We start from the raw sequence: 22,693 nt of genomic DNA on the forward strand, positions 1-22,693 counted from the left end.
AGTTTATTCAGAAGAAGGCAAAAAAAAAAAAAACTCATGCGGTACAGTAGAACTGTAGAACCATTTTATGAACTAATTTTAGGTAAAAAAAAATCCTCCTGGATAACAAATCTGACAACCAGAATCATTTCATGGATAGTGATGGCCTTGCAGTTCGCCAGGCGGTCGGTTAGCGGCAAACTTTGAGCGTTCGTGATCCGACGAACATATGGAGATATCCGTGTGTGCCATATTCTTTTGCAATGAGCCGAACTTTGACCCATGACACACCCATCAGGTGGGACAGGACAGCCAATTAAGACGTTTCAGCACATGGACACACCCACAACCCTATAACAGAACCCGATCTGACAGCCATTTTACATTCAGTGTTTTGCCAGTGTAGGGAGAGGTTGCTTTGTGGAGCAGGGACAGGCTGTTAGGAACTTAGGGACATCAAACGCTAGCTAATAGGGCCACAACAGTCCTTTTAAGGACTGGTAACGTTGTGCTATCTATAGGGTGTGATACACAGAGGGGAGTGATATACTTATAATATACTTTCTAAAATAGAAAGTATATTATAGTGCATTTGTATGCTTCCAGAAAATACTGATTGAGGGCTGCGATCTATCAGCTTCCACAAAATAGTGATAGAGGTTTTTCATATACCTGCGTCCACAAAATTACTGCTTGAGGGTGATATACCAGCTTCAACTTACAACTGATTGAGGCCTTCCATATATCAGCTTCCACAAGATAGTGATAGAAGTCTTCCATATACCTGCGTCCACAAAATACAGATTGAGGGTTTTGATATACCTGCTTCAACTAACAACTGATTGAGTTCTACCATATTTCAGCTTCCACAAAATAGTGATAGATGTTTTCCATATATCTACATCCACAAAATTAATGCTTGAGGGTGATATACCAGCTTCAACTAACAACTGAGTAAGGCTTTCCATATATCAGCCTCCACAAAATAGTTATAGATGTTTTCCATATACCTGCATCCACAAAATACAGATTGCGGGTTTTGATATACCTGCTTAAACTAACAACTGATTGAGGCCTGCCATATATCAGCTTCCACAAAATAGTGATGTAGGTTTTCCATATACCTGCGTCCACAAAATTACTGATTGAGGGGGATATACCAGCTTCAACTAACAATTAATTGAGGCCTGCCATATATCAGCCTCCACAAAATAGTGATAGAGGTTTTCCCTATACCTGCGTCCACAAAATTACTGCTTGAGGGTGATATACCAGTTTTAAACTAACAACTGATTGAGGCCTGCCATATATCAGCTTCCACAAATACTGCTCTTCTCTATGGACTTAGGCATAGGGTCATTTAGAAAATGACAGGCAGAGGAAGAGGCAGACCATTCCGCAGGGATGGTAGAGGTTGGGCAGGTGCACCAGGCCGGAGCCTAAGTGGGAAGTTGGAGAAGGCGCATTTGATAACTTGACTCACTCAGCTTTACGCTTCTGCACCCTCCTCATCCTCTGTATCTGCACCCTCCTTACTCTCTGCTGTGTGCACCCCTAAAGACACCACCACCACCATAGGCCCTCCACTCGAGACAGTGGAATTATTTTCCCATACATTCCCAGAACTTACTGATGCGCAGCCATTCTTGGCATCGGATCAGAAGGAGGAGGTAGCAATGGCCGCCCCCCAGCGGTCTGACGACAGTACCCAGATCAGCCCAAGGAGGTTAGTCCCTGCTGTTGCTGCCCGCTCTGAGATCTCTAATGTCAGTGGTGGTAAAGGTGACGATGATGACCTGTCGATGGACGTCACATGGGTGCCCACAAGAGAGGAAGAGGAGGTGAGTTCAGAAGAAGAGACGGAGCAGCAGATAGGGAGGAGGAGGAAGAGAAGCAGGCAGAACTCACAGTGCACAGGAGGCAAAAAGCATACTACAATTGTATCTGGAGCGAGCCATCCATCATACACGGTCACATCTTGAGCTCCCACGACGCCGGAACATGGCTCCGCAGTATAGGCTTTTTTTAATGTGTCAGCTTCTGACAATAGTGTTACTATCTGCAGCCTGTGCTGTCAATGCATAAGTCACGGTAAGCCCAACACTCACCTAGGGACGATCGCCTTAAGAAGGCACCTGGCCTGACATCACCGAGCCCAGTGGGAGCAATGCCGTCAGAACCCACAAAGCCACACTCCCGGCACTCCACGTCCTGCCTCTTCTGCCTCTCCTCCCATTTGTCCTCCACTCTACCTTCCACCGTGCCGTCGTCGCGTTGATCTGGCACAAGGCAGGCTTCTGCGGCTCAAATGTTTGAGAGTAAAAAAATTATGACTCCAGATAATCTTCTTGCCCAACGACTGACCGCTGGCTTGTCGGAACTGCTAGCCTGCCAACTACTGCCATATAAATTGGTGGACTCGGAGGCCATTGGCACAACGCAATGGAAGGTTCCCAGAAGGATTTATTTCTCCCAGAAGGGCATCCCTGAACTATATGGCCACGTTCAGCGGCAAGTTAATATATCTCTGGCAGACAGTGTCTGTGCCAAGATACATCTGACCACGGACACGTGGTATAGCAAACACGGGCAGGAAGGTACATAACTTTTAATGCCCAATGGGTGAACCTTCTGATGGCCATCAAGCATGTAACAGGCAGGCCTCTTCTTCTCCTCCTCCTACTCCATCCTCCGTCTCCTCCTTGGCTGACTCCTCCTTTTCCACTGCTACCGCCTCTTATGCTGCACCCCACAATCTCCCCAGAACCTATTTGATGTGCCAGGTGAGACGTTGCCATGCTGTGCTGTGGATGTTGTGCCTGGAAGCAAAGAGCCGCACTAGTTCTGCACTGCAGTTACAAGCAGATCAGTGGCTAGCCCCGCTCAATTTGACAGTTGCAAAAGTGGTGTGCAACAACGGTGCCAATTTGCTGAGCGCGCTGAAACAGGGCAAAATTACACACGTGCCGTGTATAGCACACGTCCTGAACTTAGTCATGCAGCGATTAGATGCCAAATACCCTGGGGTCCAGGACGTCTTGCAGCAGACCAGGAAAATCTCTGGGTATTTTAGAAGATCTTACACAGCCATGGCTTGCCATGCTGATGTTCAGCGGCGACACCACTTGCCTGTCAGATGTCTGATTGGTGACTGCCCGACGCGCTGAAACTACACCTTGTATATACTTGATAGGCTGCTCCAGCAGAAACGTGCCATTAACGACTACCTGTACGAACTCTGTGGCAGGACAGGATCTTGGGAGCTTGTTTTTTTTTTCACGCCAGTGGCTGCTCATGCGTGATGCATGCAGACTTCTGCGGCCATTTGATGAGATCACCAAACTGGTCAGTCGCAGCCAGGGCGCCATCAGTGACATCGTACCTTACGCCTTCTTTCTGAAGAGTGCATTGTGTTGTGTCATTGATCAAGCTGTCGAGGAGCAGGAGCTGGAAGATGAGGAAGTCGCAATGCTGAATTAATTCGCATGGGGGGCTACTCCATTTGAGTCAGAGGAGGATTGTAGCTGGGGGGAGGAGGAGGAGGAGGAGCAAGAAGAGCAGGCTTTAAACTTTTCGGGGATCCCTGGTGTTGTCCGTGGCTGGGGGGAGGAGACAAAGGATGACATTCTCATGGGCGATGAGAAGGAGCCAGGGTGCTCCACTGCTTCCAATTCAGTGCAAATGGGGGCCTTAATGCTACAGTGTTTGAAGAGGGACCCCCGTATAAAAAGCATAAAGGTCAAGGACCTGTACTGGGTGTTAACGTACTTAGACATAAAATTACGTACATGTTACAAGCATCACAGAGGGCTGTCAGAATGCTGCATTTCAAGGCATTGCTGCGAGAGATGCTGCATTCTGCTGTTGCCTGCAGTGGAAGAGGAATTTCCACCCACAGCGAAACAGGTGCGGGTACCAATCCTACCGCACCTGCAAAAAGAGGGCGGTTTGAAGATGTGTTAGTCACTTCGGATATGAAATCATTCTTGCAGCCAACCCATCGACAGCCTCCCTCCATATCTAGCCTCAGGGAACGCCTAGACCGACAGGTGTCTGACTACATCGGGTTAACGGCCGATGTGGACGCTCTGAGAAGCGATGAACCCTTTGACTACTGGGTGTGCAAGCTTGACCTGTGGCCAGAGTTGGCACATACGTCAACATAGACGTATTTCTATATAATAAATGACCACCTAATTGTATTATTATTCGGGGGTAGGGCTAATATCTTTATATTATATAGATTCTAGTGTATTTTACTGTGCCCTGTATTTCCCAGTAGAAAATGATCCTTGGGAAACACAGTCCTCATCCCTGACCAGCAGGACCAGATAGCGCTCTGTCAGTATATGGCGATCTCCCCTCTCCGCCACGCTGCTCCGATGTGTACTGGTGCTTATTGTGACACTAGGGCTGGGTTTACATACTATTTTTGCCATCTATTTAATGCATACCAAAAATGTATGCGTTAACAGATGCCTCAGACTAATGCCATACAGTGGAGTCAGTTCACCATATAGTTCCATGGTAGAAAAAAAATTACGTTAACGTATGTATTTTTTGAATAGACTCTGCAGGATACAAAAACGTACACATTTGCATACATCAAACCGGTAGGAAATAAAACATTTCTAGGCTCCAGCAGGGCACATTTTTGAGAGTTTCCCTTTAAGACACATAAAAATGGCCCCTGATTAAAATACATATTTTTTGCCAATGATCCACCTCTGGTATATCACTGTCCATGTTGTGGGACTATTTGTGTACTTCTAGTAAGTGTTTGCTGGCTGCAAATATGACCTGAAGTTTTTTCAGGTTCGCCTGCTATTAAAGTGAATGGGGTCCGCTGCAAACGTGCGGTTTGCGAACATTTGAAAGCTAATCGTCCAGGCCGATGACCCCCCCCCCCCCCAGAATTATAGTAACTGTGAATTTAAATATTATTAGGTTATGTACACACAACGAATTTTGATTTTCTGCAAATTTTTTTGGCATTCTAATTTTCAACGCGAGAATTAGATTCTGCTCCAAGATAGAGCATGTTGCTTCTTTTTTCCATACAGTTTTTTTAAAGCATGGAAAAAAGCTAGTTCTGCCTTCCATTCAAATTAATACAAGGCTTTTTAGGGCCCTTTCACACTTGCGTTGTCCGGATCCGGCCTGTACTCCACTTGCCGGAATTACACGCCGGACCCGGAAAAACGCAAGTGTACTGAAAGCATTTGAAGACGGAGCCGTCTTCAAAATGCGTTCAGTGTTACTATGGCAGTCAGGACGCTATTAAAGTCCTGGTTGCCATAGTAGGAGCGGGGAGCGGGGGAGTGGTATACTTACAGTCCGCGTGGCTCCCGGGGCACTCCAGAGTGACGTCAGAGCGCCCTGTGCGCATGGATGACGTGTTCCATGTGATCACGTGATCCATGCACTTGGGGCGCCCTGACGTCACTCTGGAGCGCCCGGGGAGCCGCACGGACGGTAAGTATGCTGCTCCCCCGCTACAGTTTACCATGGCTGCCAGGACTTTAGCGTCCTTGCAGCCATGTTAACCATTCAGAAAAAGCTAAACGTCGGGTCCGGCAATGCGCCGAAACGACGTTTAGCTTAAGGCCGGATCCGGATCAATGCCTTTCAGTGGGCATTAATTCCGGATCCGGCCTTGCGGCAAGTCTTCAGGATTTTTGGCCAGAGCAAAAAGCGCAGCATGCTGCGGTATTTTCTCCGGCCAAAAAACGTTCCGTTCCGGAACTGAAGACATCCTGATGCATCCTGAACGGATTTCTCTCCATTCAGAATGCATTAGGATAATCCTGATCAGGATTCTTCCGGCATAAAGCCCCGACGACGGAACTCTATGCCGGATCCGGACAACGCAAGTGTGAAAGGGCCCTTAGAGGAGTTTTTTTAGCATGGAAAACACATGAAAAACAGCATAAAAAATGTTTTGTGAATGGGCCCTTACACTCTAGAAATACATCCGGGCCCCTCTTGAACTCTTTTACTGAATTCACCATCACCACCTTCTCAGACAGAGAGTTCTATAGAGTTACTGCTCTTAACGTAAAGAATACCTTTCTACGTTTGTGTAGAAACCTTCTTTCCTCTAGACGTGCAGGATGTATCCTTGTTATAGATAATCCTGTTATGCATAGATTAATGTACAATCTATACAAAAAATATATTTTTTCTCCTTCTTCACTCCAATATTGACAAGTCAGGCTTAAGGTCCCTTTACAATAGGCCAGCTACTATGAAACCATGCATTTGTATGGGGACAAGCAAGAGCAGTAGAAGTTGCTGGTGCACCATTCCGAAGATTGATACTGTCACCATCTCTGAGGAGCAGGCAATTATTGGGAATGATTTGTTAGTTTCCAATAAATGTCTGTTCAGTCGGTCTGTGTAAATTGGCCTTTACACTAAAAACTGCAATTCTGAATCAACCCTCAGATCTGAACATAGACTATTTTAAATCTAAATTACCTTAATATAAAGTGGCCAATACATGGCACACTGAAGTATGAAATATATTTTACTGCATATTTGTAGGAAGTATTATTTTTTGAATGTCGGACCTTGAAACTAGATTTCATGCTCCGACTTACACCATGTTGCTTCGTTTCTAGGGGTTCTAGTCAAATAATGAATCTTGTTAATATGCCAGCCACATTCTCTATCCTTACAACAAAGCAAATCGCTGCCTTCTATTAAATGTATCAATCTGTACTATGACATATGGGTCAGACAGTAATAGAATAGCTTAGTGTTATCCATTGATATGGTAACTAAGTATCACTCTAGAATATGAAAGCTCAGCATCAGGCAGTAATGTGACAGCTTTGCTAGTATTCATGTTCTGAATAGCTCAAAATGACCCAGTAATAGAAAGGCATATCCTGCACTCTCAATGGCAAAATGTCCTAGTGCATCATATTATGGTAGTGGATTTCACTATATCTTACTGTTGCAGGTTGGCACGTTCTCCCCCACACTCCAAGATCCATTAGCTTGACAGCGAATAATGCGAGGTCCCATGTAGTAGTAGCCAGGGTCACAGATTAGCATGAGCTCAGCACCATACAGATACTGAGTTTTAAGGATAAGACGCCAGCGACCGTGTTCTGTGTTTAAACTGTTGATTTCTGGACATGTGACGGCTGAGAAAGGGAAGGTGAAGATGTAATATAAAGCAAAGTATTCTCCACTGTACCAACATGAAAGTGAACTGGCATACTCACGTGTACATTGTGGAGGATTGTTGCCATTGCTCCAGTGCCCAGAAGATAGACACTCTGCAACTGCATCTTCTCGATTCAAAAGTTGGTGCCCCTCACCGCATTCATACAGAGCCTTGGTGCCTACAGTGTACTCCTTTCCAAATACTGCCCCATTCTTTGAAGCAGCTGGTACTCCGCAAAACATTGCTGTAGAGAAAAGATAAATGATCGCAGTTCTTGTCAATATTTCGACAATTTTTAATATACCCTATTAGAGAATTCTGCGTTAATAGAGTGGGCTACCATGTTAAAGATTCTCATTTATTAGCAGGAAAAGAGATTACAGATATCTATTGTTTTAAATAATGTAAAACAGTGTAATAATTAAAGGGGTATTCCCAGAGGTGGGATTCCATTTTTTAACAACAGTTTTCCTACTCAGCATAATGATAAATATATACAAAGACTACACACACAATACATACACTATACACATACTGTACATATACCATATATACATACACACATACAAACGATATATACACTACACACACATAAATACACCAAATATGCACCACACAAATGCATACATAAATACACCAAATATACAATACAGTACACACAAATACATAACTACACCAAATATGCACCACATGCACATCATACATATGTTACACACGCATTAACCTCATAATAGACACGTTAAAATTGGAAAAAAAAACAAACTCAAAAAGGTCACTTTTTTATTGTACATTTTTTATGTGTGTATGTAGTATATTTTGTTGGGGACACTATTGCATTTTTAACCCCTTAGTGACATAAATAATTTTAGCTTTTAGGACCAATAATATTTTCCCCTTTGTGTTCTAGCAGTCATAACGTTTTCATTTTTTATTTTCTTTTTTCATTTTGCAGGATTAGTTGTAGGTTTTTTAGGAACCATTTGGCATATATTGTGTATATTATTTCATTACTTTATTTTTTGTGGGAAAGATAACAAAAAACAGCAATTTTACATTATTTTGCAGAATTTATTTACGGCATTCACTGTATGGTAAAAATAACAATTTTATTACGTGGGTCACTACAATCATGACAATGACACATTTCTATATTTTTTTTTACTATTTTCTCTTTCTTCCTCCAGGCTGTCAGCTCTGCAACTGCTCCCCTCTTCCCCTCCAGACCAACAGAGGGGGAAGGGAGCTGCTTTAGCTGCTCCTATCTCTGGTTGGCACCAGCTAGAGCTGTAGTATTGTTTGACAGCTGGCATTATAAGGTTTCAAACAATATCAGAATGAAAGCAATATCTTCAGTACATGGGAAGATTTCACTTTTAGAAATCGGGATGCAGTGAATGAAGCTAAACTGAAAGTAAAAGCAGGTTTTACCTGCGATTAGTGCTGACTGTTTAGCTGTTTAGACTTTAGCTGTCATTTTGGTCTTGTATGAAAGCCTGGAATGCCTCTAGCTGCTACTATCCAGGAGACATCAACAGCTAAAGCAGCTCCATCCCGCCTCCACTTCTGCCCGAGCTCAGCTCGGGCCAAACTGTTAGTTGGTAATACACCATATATACACTACCCACACAGATATAAATACACCACATATACACTACATACATAAGTACACTATATATACACTACAGACACAGAAATATACTTTACTGTGTATATACTCTACACACATTCAGAACTACACCATATAAATACTACACAAACATGAATACACCATATTTACTGGCGAGCTAAAGGGTAACAATGCTTTGACCTTGAAAATTTCAGGCTCCATATCTCGCCATCCACTACAGCCTCAAACATGAAACTACCATCATTTTATAGACAGTCATCTTGGCTATCTCATACATAAATTGGACTTGAAACTATTAAGCATATGATTAGTTATGAAGATTCTTGTCATGTAATTAGATTGTTACTGTTTTGCTCCTAAAATTCTAAATTTACATTTTTATTATTTTTTAAATCCACCTTTGGCTTTTTAACACTGCATGAATCCTTCTGGGCATGCTCTCGATCAGATTCAAGCATGTCTCTACTGAAATATGCTCCCTGGTCTCTTCTACATGTTCCCAATGTTGGTGCATACTGGTCAACTTACTAAGGAACTTTCTTCAACTCTACTCACAAGTGTTCAAGTTGGTTGAGGTTTTGGGACTGTGGGGGCCAATTTAGAACCTCTACTTCATTGTCATTGAACCATTTCTTCGCCAATCCTGACATATGCTTTGGGTCGTTGTTATTGCCCCTGTAGTTATTGTGCCCCTATAGTGCCCACTGTAGTTATAATGAATCCTATAGTGTCCTTAGTAGTTATAGTGGCCCAATGTTTATAGTCCCCTCATAGTACCACCAGTACTTATAATGACCCCTATTAATGGCCCAGTAATAATAATTCTGCCATAGTGCCCCACTAATAATGACCCCTATAGTGGCCAGTGCTTATATTCCCCCCATACTTCTCATGGTACTTATAATAACACCTATAATGGCCCAGTACTTCTAATCCCACCCTCATAGTGCCCCCAGTACTTATAATTAGACATGAGTGAAGTTTAGAAAAATTCTATTCGGCAACTTCGCCAAAATCAGCCAAGAAATTTGATTTGTTATGAGTTAATTAGTCAAAAAAATGCTATACAGTAAATCAGGTATACCCTGACTGGTCTGCCTTAGGGTACGGCCACACAAACTGTGACGGGTTCCGGCAGTGCTGCGGTGAAGAACCGGATGGCCAATTAATAATGGCCTTCATTTAATAATGAAGAATGCACTGTATGGTCATTCTTTATTTTATATGGCCGTGCACCACCTTTAAACTGGGTTGGGGGTTTGGCTAGTTATTTGACAGTAAACAGTGAATATTAATTAGCTCTGGCATACGCATTTCTCCAACCCCAGCGCTTTCTGCCCTACAGGTGGGAGCCCTTCTTCTGCCACCTGCTTTTCCTCCTTTTCCACATCATCGGAAAAATTTGATTTGCTGCAAATTAAAGTTTTCCTAAACTTTGGAACAAATTCTCCTTTAAATGCTTCGCTGCGATTAACGCTACTTATAATGATCCTTACAGTAGTCCATTGCTTATAATCCTGCTATAGTGCCCCCAGTAATTATAATGACCCCTATAGTGTCCCAGTGCTTTTAATCCCCCATAGTGCCTCCAGTACTGAAAATGATACCTTTAGTGGCCCATTATTTCAAATACCCCAATAGCACTCCAGGTACCTATAATGACTCCCATAGTGGCCTAATTATTATTGTTTATTTTGCTTGTTTATACTTATAATCCCCTCAATAGTACCCTCACTACTTATAATGACCAATATAGTGGCCTAGAACTTCTAAGCCCCTGCATAGTGCCCCAATACTTATAATGACTCCTATTGTGGCTCTTTTATTGACCCCTAGTACCCAGTACCAAGGCCCAGTACCTATAATCACACATCTAGTGTCCTCAAAGTGTTATCATGGCACCCTTCCAAGTGATAAATAAAGAAAAAATATCAAATACTGATCCTCATCACCTTCTCTTTCTACGGGCACCTACGCTCTTCATGCAGCACTGTGTCTGCATGCACTACACTGTGACCTGATGTTGCAATGCGTTAGATCATAGTGCGTTCCTACTTAAACTGCATTTAATTTTTATATCCCTCTAAAACGCCATTAATAATTCAACAGTTATATACTGTACCCTTAAAGGGAACCTGTCATCAACTTTATGCTGCCCATACTAACGGCAGAATAAAATAGAGACAGGTGAGTTGATTTCAACAGCCTGTCATTTATAAGTTAAAAGTAAATGGTTGCCGAGAACCAACATCACAATCATTGCAGCCTGTGTCTGGAAAAGAGTCATGGCCATCTGAGAAGAGTCATGGTTATTCATAAATTCCTGCTCTTCCTGCCCACCTGCTGATGACTGACAATCTTCTACCTAGTTTTCTCCCTTTCTCTCTAGGAGAGAACTGCTAATCATCAGCAGATGGGTGAGAATGCAGGAGATTATGAATAACCATGACTCTTCACAAGTAGATTTGACTCTTTTCAAGGCCTGGGCTGCAATGATTATGATGCTATGATGAAATCAACTCACCTGTCTCTATTTTATTCTGCCAATTTAGAGACAGTTTGGGTTACCTTGCAGCTTGATAATCATAAGGTAACTCGTGTAGGTGTGATTTATAGACCTCCTAGCCAAGTCAAATAATTAAATGATCTACTAGTTGAGGAAATAGCTAAAATGACATTGAAAGGGGAAGTTATCATTATGGGAGACTTTAATCTTCCTGATGTAAACTGGAAAACCAAAATAGCTAGTTCTGCCAGGATATTCTAAATTCCCTACTGGGATTATCTCTACAGCAAGTAGTGGAGGAGCCAACCCGGAAGGAGGCCATTTTAGATTTAGTATTCACAAATGGGAATTTGGTGTCTGATATTACTGTAGGGGAAAGCTTGGGCTCTAGTGATCACCAGTCAGTGTGGTTTACTATAAGTACAGTGACTGAGTCACACCACACAAAAACCAAAGTTTTAGATAAAAAAAAATGACTTTTCTAAAATTAGATTAGTGGTATACGAGTCGCTATCAGATTGGAAAAGTTTCAATGGAGTCCAGGAGAAATGGGACTACTTAAAAGTGTCACTATTGAAGGCAACAGATAATTACATTAGGCTTGTCAGTAAAAGCAAAAAAAAAGGATGAGACCACTGTGGTACTCAGGAGAAGTAGCCAAAATCATTAAAAACAAAAAGTTAGCATTTAGTAATTATAAAATAAAAAAATGAGGATGACAGGCAAATTTATAACATTAGGCAGAGAGAGGCTAAACAAGTTATAAGAGCTTCTAAAGCACAGGCAGAAAATAAATTAGCTCAGTCAGTGAAAAAAGGCGATAAGACATTTTTCAGATATATAAATGAAAAAAGGAAACTAAAACAAGGAATTAACAAATTAAAAACAAAAGAAGGAAGGTATATGGAAGAAGGTAAAGAACTAGCTTACTGCCTCAATAAATACTTCTGTTCAGTTTTTACGAAGGAAAATGAAGGAAAAGGATCTAAGTTAGGAAGGAAGACTAATAAATATTTTGATGCATGTGTCTTTACAGAGGAAGAGGTTCTAAGTCAGCTGTCTAAAATTACTACAAATAAGTCACAGGGGCCTGATGGGATACACCCAAAGCTATTAAAAGAGCTTAGCGGTGAACTAGCAAAACCATTAACAGATTTATTCAACCAATCACTGTTGACAGGATTTGTCCCAAAAGATTGGAAAAAATGTGCCCATTCACAAGAAAGGTAGTAGGGAGGAATCGGGCAACTATAGGCCAGTAAGCCTGATATCAATAGTGGGGAAATTAATGGAAACCATACTTAAGGAGAGGATTGTGGAACATCTAAAATCCCATGGGTTGAAAGATGAAAAACAGCATGGGTTTACTTCAGGGAGATCATGTCAAACTAATCTTATTGATTTTTTTTAATGGGTGACTAAAATAATAGATGGCGGAGGTGCAGTAGACATCGCTTATCTAGACTTTAGTAAGGCTTTTGATACTGTCCCACATAGAAGGCTTATCAATAAATTGCAGTCTTTGTGCGTGGACTCCCATATTATTGAATGGATGAGGCAGTGGCTGAGGGACAGACAACAGAGGGTTGTTGTCAATAGAGCATATTCAGACCATGGTCTTGTTACCAGTGGGGTACCTCAGGGATCTGTTCTGGGACCCATATTGTTTAATATCTTTATCAGCGAAATTGCAGAAGGCCTCGATGGTAAGGTGTGTCTTTTTGCTGATGACACAAAGTTTTGTAACAGGGTTGATGTTCCTGGAGGGATACACCAAATGGAAAAGGATTTAGGAAAACTAGAGTAATGGTCAAAAATCTGGCAACTAAAATTTTATGTTGATAAGTGCAAGATAATGCACCTGGGGCGTAAAAACTCAAGAGCAGAATATAAAATCAGTGATACAGTCCTAACCTCAGTATCTGAGGAAAGGGATTTAGGGGTCATTATTTCAGAAGACTTAAAGGTAGGCAGACAATGTCATAGAGCAGCAGGAAATGCTGGCAGAATGCTTGGGTATAAAGGAGAGGAATTACCAGTAGAAAGAGGGAGGTGCTCATGCCGCTCTACAGAGCACTAGTGAGACCTCATTTGGAGTATTGTGCTCAGTACTGGAGACCATATCTCCAGAAGGATATTGATACTTTGGAGAGAGTTAAGAGAAGAGCTACTAAACTAGTACATGGATTGCAGGATAAAACTTACCAGGAAAGATTAAAGGACCTTAACATGTATAGCTTGGAAGAAAGATGAGACAGAGGGGATATGATAGAAACTTTTAAATACATAAAGGGAATCAACAAGGTAAAAGAGGAGAGAATATTTAAAAGAAGAAAAACTGCTACAAGAGGACATAGTTTTAAATTAGAGGGGCAAAGGTTTAAAAGTAATATCAGGAAGTACTGAGAGAGTAGTGGATGCATGGAATAGCCTTCCTGCAGAAGTGGTAGCTGCACATACAGTGGAGGAGTTTAAGCATGCATGGGATAGGCATAAGGCCATCCTTCATATAAGATAGGGACAAGAGCTTTTCATAGTATTCAGTATATTGGGCAGACTAGATGGGCCAAATGGTTCTTATCTGCCGACACATTCTATGTTTCTATGTTTCTATGCTGGTACTCGGCAACCATTTACTTTTAGCTCATGAGTGACACACCACTGAAATCAAATAAAAGTAGTTGGAGTAATAATGGTTCTTGTTTATTTGGGCAAGTGGTACAACGCGTTTCGGGGTTTAACCCCTTCTTCAGGTACAATTGACTTGCAAGTCAATTGTACCTGAAGAAGGGGTTAAACCCCGAAACGCGTTGTACCACTTGCCCAAATAAACAAGAACCATTATTACTCCATCTACTGGGTGGTTTTTGCGCCGTGGGATACCCTTTCTTTTATTTGAACTACTGGCTTTCTGCGGGATCCCAGGCATCCCTGAACAGAAGTATCCATCCCGGGCTGCACACCATCTGTTGTGAGGAGTTCATGGCAATTCGATACATGTCCACATTAGAGTTGTGCCTAAACTAGGACAACCCTATCAGGTGAGCCTCCCCAGTGGAGATACCGATTTCATTTATCTTTAACGTTATTACCCTATGGTGCTCCATTCTTTTTTGTTCTATAGTGGAACGACACCTGTTTCTGACACGACTGAAATCGGCATTTCTGTCAATAATTTATGCTGCCCTCAGTGAAGGCCGGCATATAGTTAATGACAGGTTCCCTTTAACTGGTATTGCATATGGTACCAAGACCAACATCATAATAAAATAGTTCTTGAAATCAACTTACCCTAATAAGAGAAGCAATAACTCTCAACATTTCTCTAAATATATTTAATCTGAATTTTATTTAGAACCTATTCAAGAAGTGACAAATATGGAAGAAAAGAATAGCCAAGTGGAGAGTCTTTTATACAGTTATATGCATTTAACAGCCTTTAGCTTCAAAATCCAATTGAAATGCCTGCCTGATTTTCAGAAAATTAACTATGTAAGAAAAGGTGAATTAAGTGCACACAGAGCTCAAAGAGGCCAACACTCAATTATGGTTTCAAAGTTTGGCAGCTCCTCCAGGCCTGGCCTGGTAACAAGAAGCCAGGCATCTCATGGTGGCAGGTAATTTAGTGGCTGGACAGGAGAAGGGGGACACCTCATGCCTCCAGTTGAAATGATAATTATGACAGTGTCAGGCTGGCTGGAAGGGAAGCTGAGGGAGATCTCAGTCTAGACTGCAAAATGTGCAGAATTCCAATGCAAGCGACAGAGTGTTATACAAAATCTACCTTGAAAAAAACGTAGTAAGCAGCAAACTTGACAATTATTTGACATTTTGTTACCTACCAACATAATTATGTTATGGCTCATAATGTGTAATTAATTTAAATTAGAAATAAGTTCGACCATATTGAGAATGCCATTGCATATTAATCAATAGAGCAGGGCATGAAACTTGATAAGAAGAAAATTGCACAGCTGAAATGGGATTTCAAGTCTGTAAAGCAACATAAAATGTGTAATTTAACAGAAATTAAAGGTTTAGGCTATGTCTATATCTGTGTTCAGTAAATCTGGTAGTATGGGAGCATAGCCAGGCACCACCTTATACCTAATTACTAATATGGGATCCAGTGGTTTACTGTCATAAATGCCGACTTTCTGCCCCCCCCCCCCAAAAAAAAAAAAATTGCTGCAAACTGTCAAACTGTGGCATTTTTCCAGCAGAAAGCCTGCATTTATAAAGGAAACCTGCCAGATCTCATTAAAGTGAAAGGAGATCTGGCAGTTCCCAACGGTGTCTGGCTATACTGGATACAGCATTTCCAGTAATCTGCTCATCTGCCAGACCAGACTACTGAATTTATCACATGGAGATGTGAGCCTAGCCTTAGTTGAAAAAAGTTTATATAGGGCATAGTTCAGTTTAAAGGAATAGCCAATATCATCATATTTTTCCCTGATTCAAAGAAAATAATTGTCCTCTCTTATCACAAGTGTAGTATTGGTAAGTAATCTTATGGGAGGATCTGGAGAGACAGTTGTTGGCCGAACAAGTGGTTGGCTAGAAGTTATCTCAGGTTTATGGCCAGCTTTAGTTGAACACATGACAAGTCACATAGATTAAGCTTGTGTCCAGTCTCCAGCTAAATTTTTTGAATTTGGTTTGGGGTATCCTTTCCAATTAAGGTAATACACTGTGTAAATGCCATTGTAGGTCTCACATGGGTGACAGTGGATGACTTTGGCAGCCATCTGCCATTGGGCAGTAGGTTTTGTGGTTCTCATTTGCCGGCAAAAAAAATCAAAGCTGTGAATTTGGCGCTGCTGTTTGAACACTTCTCGGATGGTATGTGAGAGTAACCCTATTAGCCCTTTTTTCCTGAAAAGACCCATAAGAAATTAAGAAAGCCACATGCAAAAGCACCATTATCACACACATTTAGCATTTTCTATGACTGCAACTGTCAATGTATAAATCCCATTATATCTACAGTATATCCTGAATCCATATAGCTTTTTTTCATTAATGATTCTGTATTTGTGTAGCAGAGGCTCAAATAAGGCCACTAAGATGTCTGGTGTGACTGCATTGCATCTAATTACAAATTCCACAGTGTTATGGATCTGAGCGTGAGCTGCTATGTAAAGCACCATGGGATTGTTCACATAGACTTACCCTGACATAGTGGCACCTCAGAGTTCCAGTCATAATAGCCTTGAGGGCGACGTAGACATGTAGCTGAGTTAATACCAATGAGCCGGTAGCCAGGATTGCAAGAGTACCGCACAACTCCTCCAGGGGGATTTATGACAGGACCCAGTACAGAGCCGTGGAGAGGAGGACGAGGTAGACTGCAGTATGCAGCTAACACATAAAAAACAAAGTATACATGATAAAGCAAGAGGTTAAATGATTATCTTTTATTGGTGATGCAATAGCTTGCCTTTAAGAGACCATGGAATTCTGCTAGCAGTGAAAAGGATACCACTACTGTTGGTGCCTATATCAGCAGCAGTAATGATCCAATGTGGATTGTTGTGTAGTACATTAAAGCGCAATCACTCTAACGTCTGCCTTCATCATCCTCCAAATTAAATTGAAAATATGAAAGTGCTATATAACAAAAAGTTCAAAATTGGCTTTAATTTACAGGATAACAGAAAAGCACCTTTAGACCATACAAAAGACACGTATAAATGCCCATGGGATGTGGATTAGAAATATGTAAACTGTTATAGTTTATGATTTAAATATAATGTGAACCTTTTGCTTCTTTATTTATTTTGTTTTCTTTATTTTTTATTCATATTGTTTAATTGATAATGGACTAAACTCTTACATTCAGAAAATGCCTTTTCCTTTTTCTTACATTTTTGTCTAAATACTGGTCATTCTATTTAAAAAGCAACTGTAAAATATAATTTTCTATTTTAATTCTACACTGAAATATGATTATTAGTTACTTTATCCAAAGTCTAACACATTCTCCCCAATGCATGGGCCCCTCATATAGATTATACTCACCCCGCTTCCCGACACCCGCGTCGCTCCTTATCCCTGCACGGCTGCCGCCACGGGTGACGCTAGGGAGGCTTGTCGCCATTGCGCCTGCTTTGGCTGCTGCAGCAGCCGTGTGGGTATCGGGAGCGATGCGGGTGATGGGGAGCGGGGTAAGTATAATCTATATGAGGGGCCCGGGCATTGGGGGGCATGTTCTAGACATTGGATAACCCCTGGCTGCACTATTGTAAGATTCTAATGCATTCTTCCTTCGTGATTTTACCAACAGCACAAAGAATCATGTGTGGTCAGAGTGGCCACCCCTTTTTGATGTCTACCATGTAATAAAGATTATGTTTGGATTCATATATAGTGCATTAAAAAAGTCTTCAGACCCTTTCATTTTTTTCACATTTGTTATGTTCTTGTGACCTTGTGGTAAAATAAAAAAGAAATAAAAAAATTGCGACTTTTTCAGTCCATTTTTTTTACTTGAGCTAATGCTAAATCTGGCCCTCTGTGTGCAGATGGGAGAAACTTCCAGAAGGTAAACAATCACTGCAGGACTTCACAAATCTGGGCTTTATGGCAGAGTGGCTCAGTAAAAGATACATGAGTTTGCAAAAAAGCACATAAAGGACTCTTAATCTGTGAGAAACAAGCTTCTCTGGTATCATAAAACCAAGATTGAATTTATTGCCATTAATTCTAAACATCATGTTTGGAGGAAAAAAGATGCTGCCCAATACCATCCCTACAGTTAAGCATTATGGTAGCAGCATCATGCTGTTGGGGTATTTTTCAGCAGCTAAAACAGCGAGACTGGTCAGAGTGATGGGAAAGCTGAATAGAGGAAAGTAAAGAGATATTCTAAATTAAAACCTGCTCTGTACCTCATACTGGGTCAAAAGTTTACCTTTCAACAAGGCAATGACCCTAAACACACAGCCAAGACAACACAGAAATTGCATAGGGACAACTCTGTGAATGCCCTTAAGTGGCTCAGCTAGAGACCTGACCTGAAAATGGCTCTCCACTGACGCTCACCATCCAATCTGACTGAGCTTGAGAGGATCTGCAAACCTTGTGGCATCATACCCAAGAAGAATGGAGGCCGTAAACGCTGCCAAAAGTACTTCAACTAAGTACTGGGTAAAGGATCGGAATACTTATGTCAATGCAATATTTTAGTTTTTAACTTTTAATCAATTAGCAAAGATTTTGAACATTCGGTTTTCACTTTGTCTTTGGCCTCAACATAACAAAATGTGAAAAAAGTGAAAGGATCTGAAGACATCTGAACCACTATTCTGATCAGAACGGAAATCCTTAGGTGGATGGAGATATGAATCCATACACAATCTCTACACTGATAAAGATAGGGATTAAGCTAAAAAATATAAAGACTAGTGATACACATATTGAAGGCTACCATGACACTAAATAAAGGGCCTTGAGACAGAATAACTGGCCAAGCATGCACGAGAATAGTTACATTATGATGGACAGATATTGCCATTTGGATTATTTTAAATTGGATTTGACTAAGAAGTATAGAACCTCACAACATTATTTGTCATATTATCAATTACTTTTGTACAGCGTGTACAGTATATCTACTTCCCCATATTTAGTAACTGCATAATTAATATAACTGTTCCCTATATAAATGTTCCCTAAAAAACTGGCAACACAATCTAGGTAAAGATGGATATTTATCAAGACCAGCGCTTTCTGCGCTGCTCGAGGATGCGTCTAATTTACGATAAGGTGCAGGCCTCATCATAAATTAGGCGCATGTTCCTGCAGTCCGTGTGCCTAAACAGAAATCTACAACAGCTCAGAGCTGACGTAGATTTCTGGCTTCATTTACGAAGGCGTAAATGAAGATAAATTTGTCTGGGAGGCTGACCACATCCCCTTCCCACCCTTGCTAATGCCACCTTTGAGGAAAGTGGTAATGACAGCGTAAAAACTAGAGATTGTTGGTGACTATTTAATGCCACTTTTCAGGTGCAAGGGAGATGATAAATCTCCCCCAAAGTGTCTCTTCATCCATTAGTCATTATGAATTATTATGTCATTCTTACCTGAATAGCGTATCTTAAACCCTTTCCTGCTATATGCATGGTCAGACATCCAGCGCAGTAGGACCTTGTTTCCTGTACTTCTGAAGGTCATGGGTGCTGAATAGTTCCCACTCAGAGAGGTAAGTAATGTGCTCTGACCAGAGGGTCCTAGAAGGAGAAGCTTTATTAGAAAGCGTTCATAGAAGAGACAACTCAAATGTTGATGGATATTTCCTCTGACTCCTTGAAGGGGTATTCCCATCTCAGACACTGATGGCAAATCAATGTCAAATATATATCTTCTCTGGGACCCGATCCTATCTTTAGAAGTGAAGGGAGAGCAGCCATGCATGCATGGCCAAATTCTGTTGACCACTATGGGAGTTCTGACAATAGCCAGAGATGACTATTTCCAGCAGTCCCATAGTGGTAATTAGATGGCTGTGCTTGCGTGGTGTACTCTCTAGTCACCACTATGGGATGCCTGACACTTCCTGATCTGTGCTCTGGTTTTCCAGGCCGCTGTTTGTTTTCCTGGCTGCAGTGGTGATGTTCTGTGCATACCACATGACCACTCCAGCCAAATACTGGCCTCAGCAGTAATGTCTGGTACACTGAGGATAATAATTCCCTGCATGATGAACTGTGCGCATGGAACACCGCTACAGTCAGGAAGATGTCATCAGCAGTGCAGGACTGAACTGCAGCGTTGGAAGTGGCAAAGAGAAGCGGCAAGTATAGTTTCCTTTGTAAATTTAGCCCATTTGCAGCCCATTTTAGCCCATTAAATAAAATAAGACTCAAACAACCTATTTAAAAAATTTCACATTTTGTATAATTCATATTTAAAATGATAGCTTCTTGTCCTATTATTAATATTTCTCTTATGTGTATTAGTAGCATGCAATATTTTTAGCCTGCAACAATTTAGTCAATTCATTCACTCTATCTCTGAAAACCTACATGCAAATGCAAAGTTTGAGACATCCCTTTTTGAAAGTGTGTTCTATTCAAGAAAGTGTAAGAAAACTATTTTATATACTATTCATAACCGACAAAAATGGCACAAGTCTGATTTATTCATCTTTGAATATGTAAATCTTTTACGCTATGTGATACTGACAACGCTTCTTGAGAACATTCTTTATTTTATTTTCCTACTTTCAGGGCTTCAGGGCTTATTGAGGGTTTAATTTTCTTTTGAAACTTTATGCCTAACTCAGCAAGACCCACAAGCAGCACAGGGCAAAATAAAATCTCCTAGACATAGTTTATTTTTTTTCAACATCCTCTCTTTAGCTTGTAAAAACTCCATAAATTTTAAAGCATTTTTGCATTTTTTTTAATCTATTCATGACATTTGTAACATATGCTTTTGTCTATAAAAAAGCTAAATTGCCAGAAAATCAAAACATACAGCAAGAATAATGCCACAAAAAGTGCCCCTTTTCCCAAAAATGCATATACAGCTCTGTTCATTGACCCCACTGACTTAGGGCTTATGCACACAAACGCATTTTCTTTCCGCTTCCGTTCCTGTTTTTTTTGCGGACCATATGCGGAACCATTCACTTCAATGGGTCCGCCAAACAGTGTTTCACCTTTTACACAGTACAGCTACTTTGTATCCATAATTTCATAACTCACTTTTGTCTGTATAAATACCTTACATTAAACTTGATTTTAGAGATTTTGAGATAGCTCACCATCAAAAATGTCAAATTCATCATACTGCTTTTCACTCAGAAAATATTCCACAGTCAGTGTCACATTGTAGCCAGCTTCAACTTTAATAAGCCAAGAACATGTCTGGAACTGAGGGTAAGTGCCGGGATAACTCTGGCTGAGGATCACTCCAGTGGAATCGGTTAGGATCTCATTGGTTGGACAAAGTACTGTGGTTAAAAATAAATTAATTAATTAATTAAAAAAAATAAGAACATCTGCATGAACAGCACAGTAAAGTTACCCTATAGAAATCTATTGTTACTTAATTACCTATCACAAAGAATAACCTACCTTTCAAGAAAAGAAAAAAAAATCACACTGCCAATATGTATGAGTAAGAACCTAGGCCAGCCCGCAGCACAATGGGTGGCAGTCACGGTGGACTCCTTATCTAATAGACCGAATTATGTAAATGACATACATAAAACAGGTTTACCCAGATTGCTATGGAACCATTATAAATCAGGCATCTTACAGGTTTACCAGATACAGACACTGGCCCTGCAAAGTACACTATTGTTGGAAGTGGTATGTTACAGTTGATTATCGTGTGTCTTACTATATAGCAACTCAGCTTGCCATATGGCAAACTGGTAAGCTTTAGATCTTGGCCTGGCTATACATACTTTGATAATGACTATGATTCTACAGTTTTCAACTAACTTGGATAGTTAGTGACAGTCAACTCAAAGTGCATAGACTCACAGGTGACTGTCTACTTTCGAAAGTCAAAATCATAATTGCAGATCTTCAGGAGGGCTAAACATTGTATGCAAAGTTGATTGTGGCTACGGTTTGGACAATAGGCATGATAGTGGAACAAAAGGTAAAATGGCTGAATCCTATGTATCACTGAAGCATGCATAACCAATGGTATATGATCTTACCTTCACAAGTTGGGGGAAGATCTTCAAATTGCAAGCGAGTTCCAAGTCGACATATCAAAATCTCTGGCCCCATCAATGTGAATCCCGGGAGACATTTATAACGTACAATGTCACCTAGAGGATTAGGAAAATGATGATGCTATCTAAAATTTTGGAAATATTTTGTGATGATATAGCACAGGACATAGTAATTAACATTAGTCATGAATCTGATATACTTTACCTCAATTTTAGACATATTGTCACAGACGTACCGAGACATACGGACGTCCCGGCGACATTGAGCGGCAGGAGATCTGTGAGACTGGCAAAACGTGTTTTAAATGATAGGTTTATAGGTGTCTGTGTTGTTTCTGGTAATGGCCACACCCCTTGCCTCTATGTGTTGCTTATGTGGTAATTTAACCTTCCTTATTTATAGTTGCTTCTCCCACTCACTGCTGTGAAGTTTATAGCAACCTTGCCTGTGGATTGTTTGTGGTTGGATCTCAGCTGAGTTCATGGTGCTTCCATAGCCTTTTTAAAGTTAAGTATTTCCTTTCCCTTTTGTATTTTGTTTGGGTTATGTGTGTTGCATTTCCCTATTGTTTGTATTAGTCTGAAGTAGATTCCTGTTCGTCCTTCCTTTTGGAGGAACAGGTAGTGTCGTCCCTGCCATTAGTACCAGGGTACTATAGGGTTAGATAGGATGCTAGGTATTCCTGCGTATGAACTAACCTA

General features: G+C 41.0%; 1 protein-coding gene across 1 annotated transcript in view; it reads right to left on the reverse strand.

Annotated features, from left to right (window-relative positions):
- Window positions 1-22,693, reverse strand: part of CSMD2 (CUB and Sushi multiple domains 2) — a 1,088,526-nt gene that overhangs the window by 33,319 nt on the left and 1,032,514 nt on the right. The window contains exons 46-51 of the mRNA XM_044285154.1: window positions 21,974-22,087; window positions 21,065-21,253; window positions 19,380-19,526; window positions 16,465-16,653; window positions 7,215-7,400; window positions 6,939-7,133 (exon numbers count right to left, since the gene is read on the reverse strand). Coding sequence (XP_044141089.1) covers window positions 6,939-7,133; window positions 7,215-7,400; window positions 16,465-16,653; window positions 19,380-19,526; window positions 21,065-21,253; window positions 21,974-22,087 — 1,020 coding nt within the window. The remainder of the gene's footprint in view (window positions 1-6,938; window positions 7,134-7,214; window positions 7,401-16,464; window positions 16,654-19,379; window positions 19,527-21,064; window positions 21,254-21,973; window positions 22,088-22,693) is intronic.

This window comes from Bufo gargarizans, chromosome 3, assembly GCF_014858855.1.
Source record: "Bufo gargarizans isolate SCDJY-AF-19 chromosome 3, ASM1485885v1, whole genome shotgun sequence".
NCBI classification, from domain to species: Eukaryota; Metazoa; Chordata; class Amphibia; order Anura; family Bufonidae; genus Bufo; species Bufo gargarizans.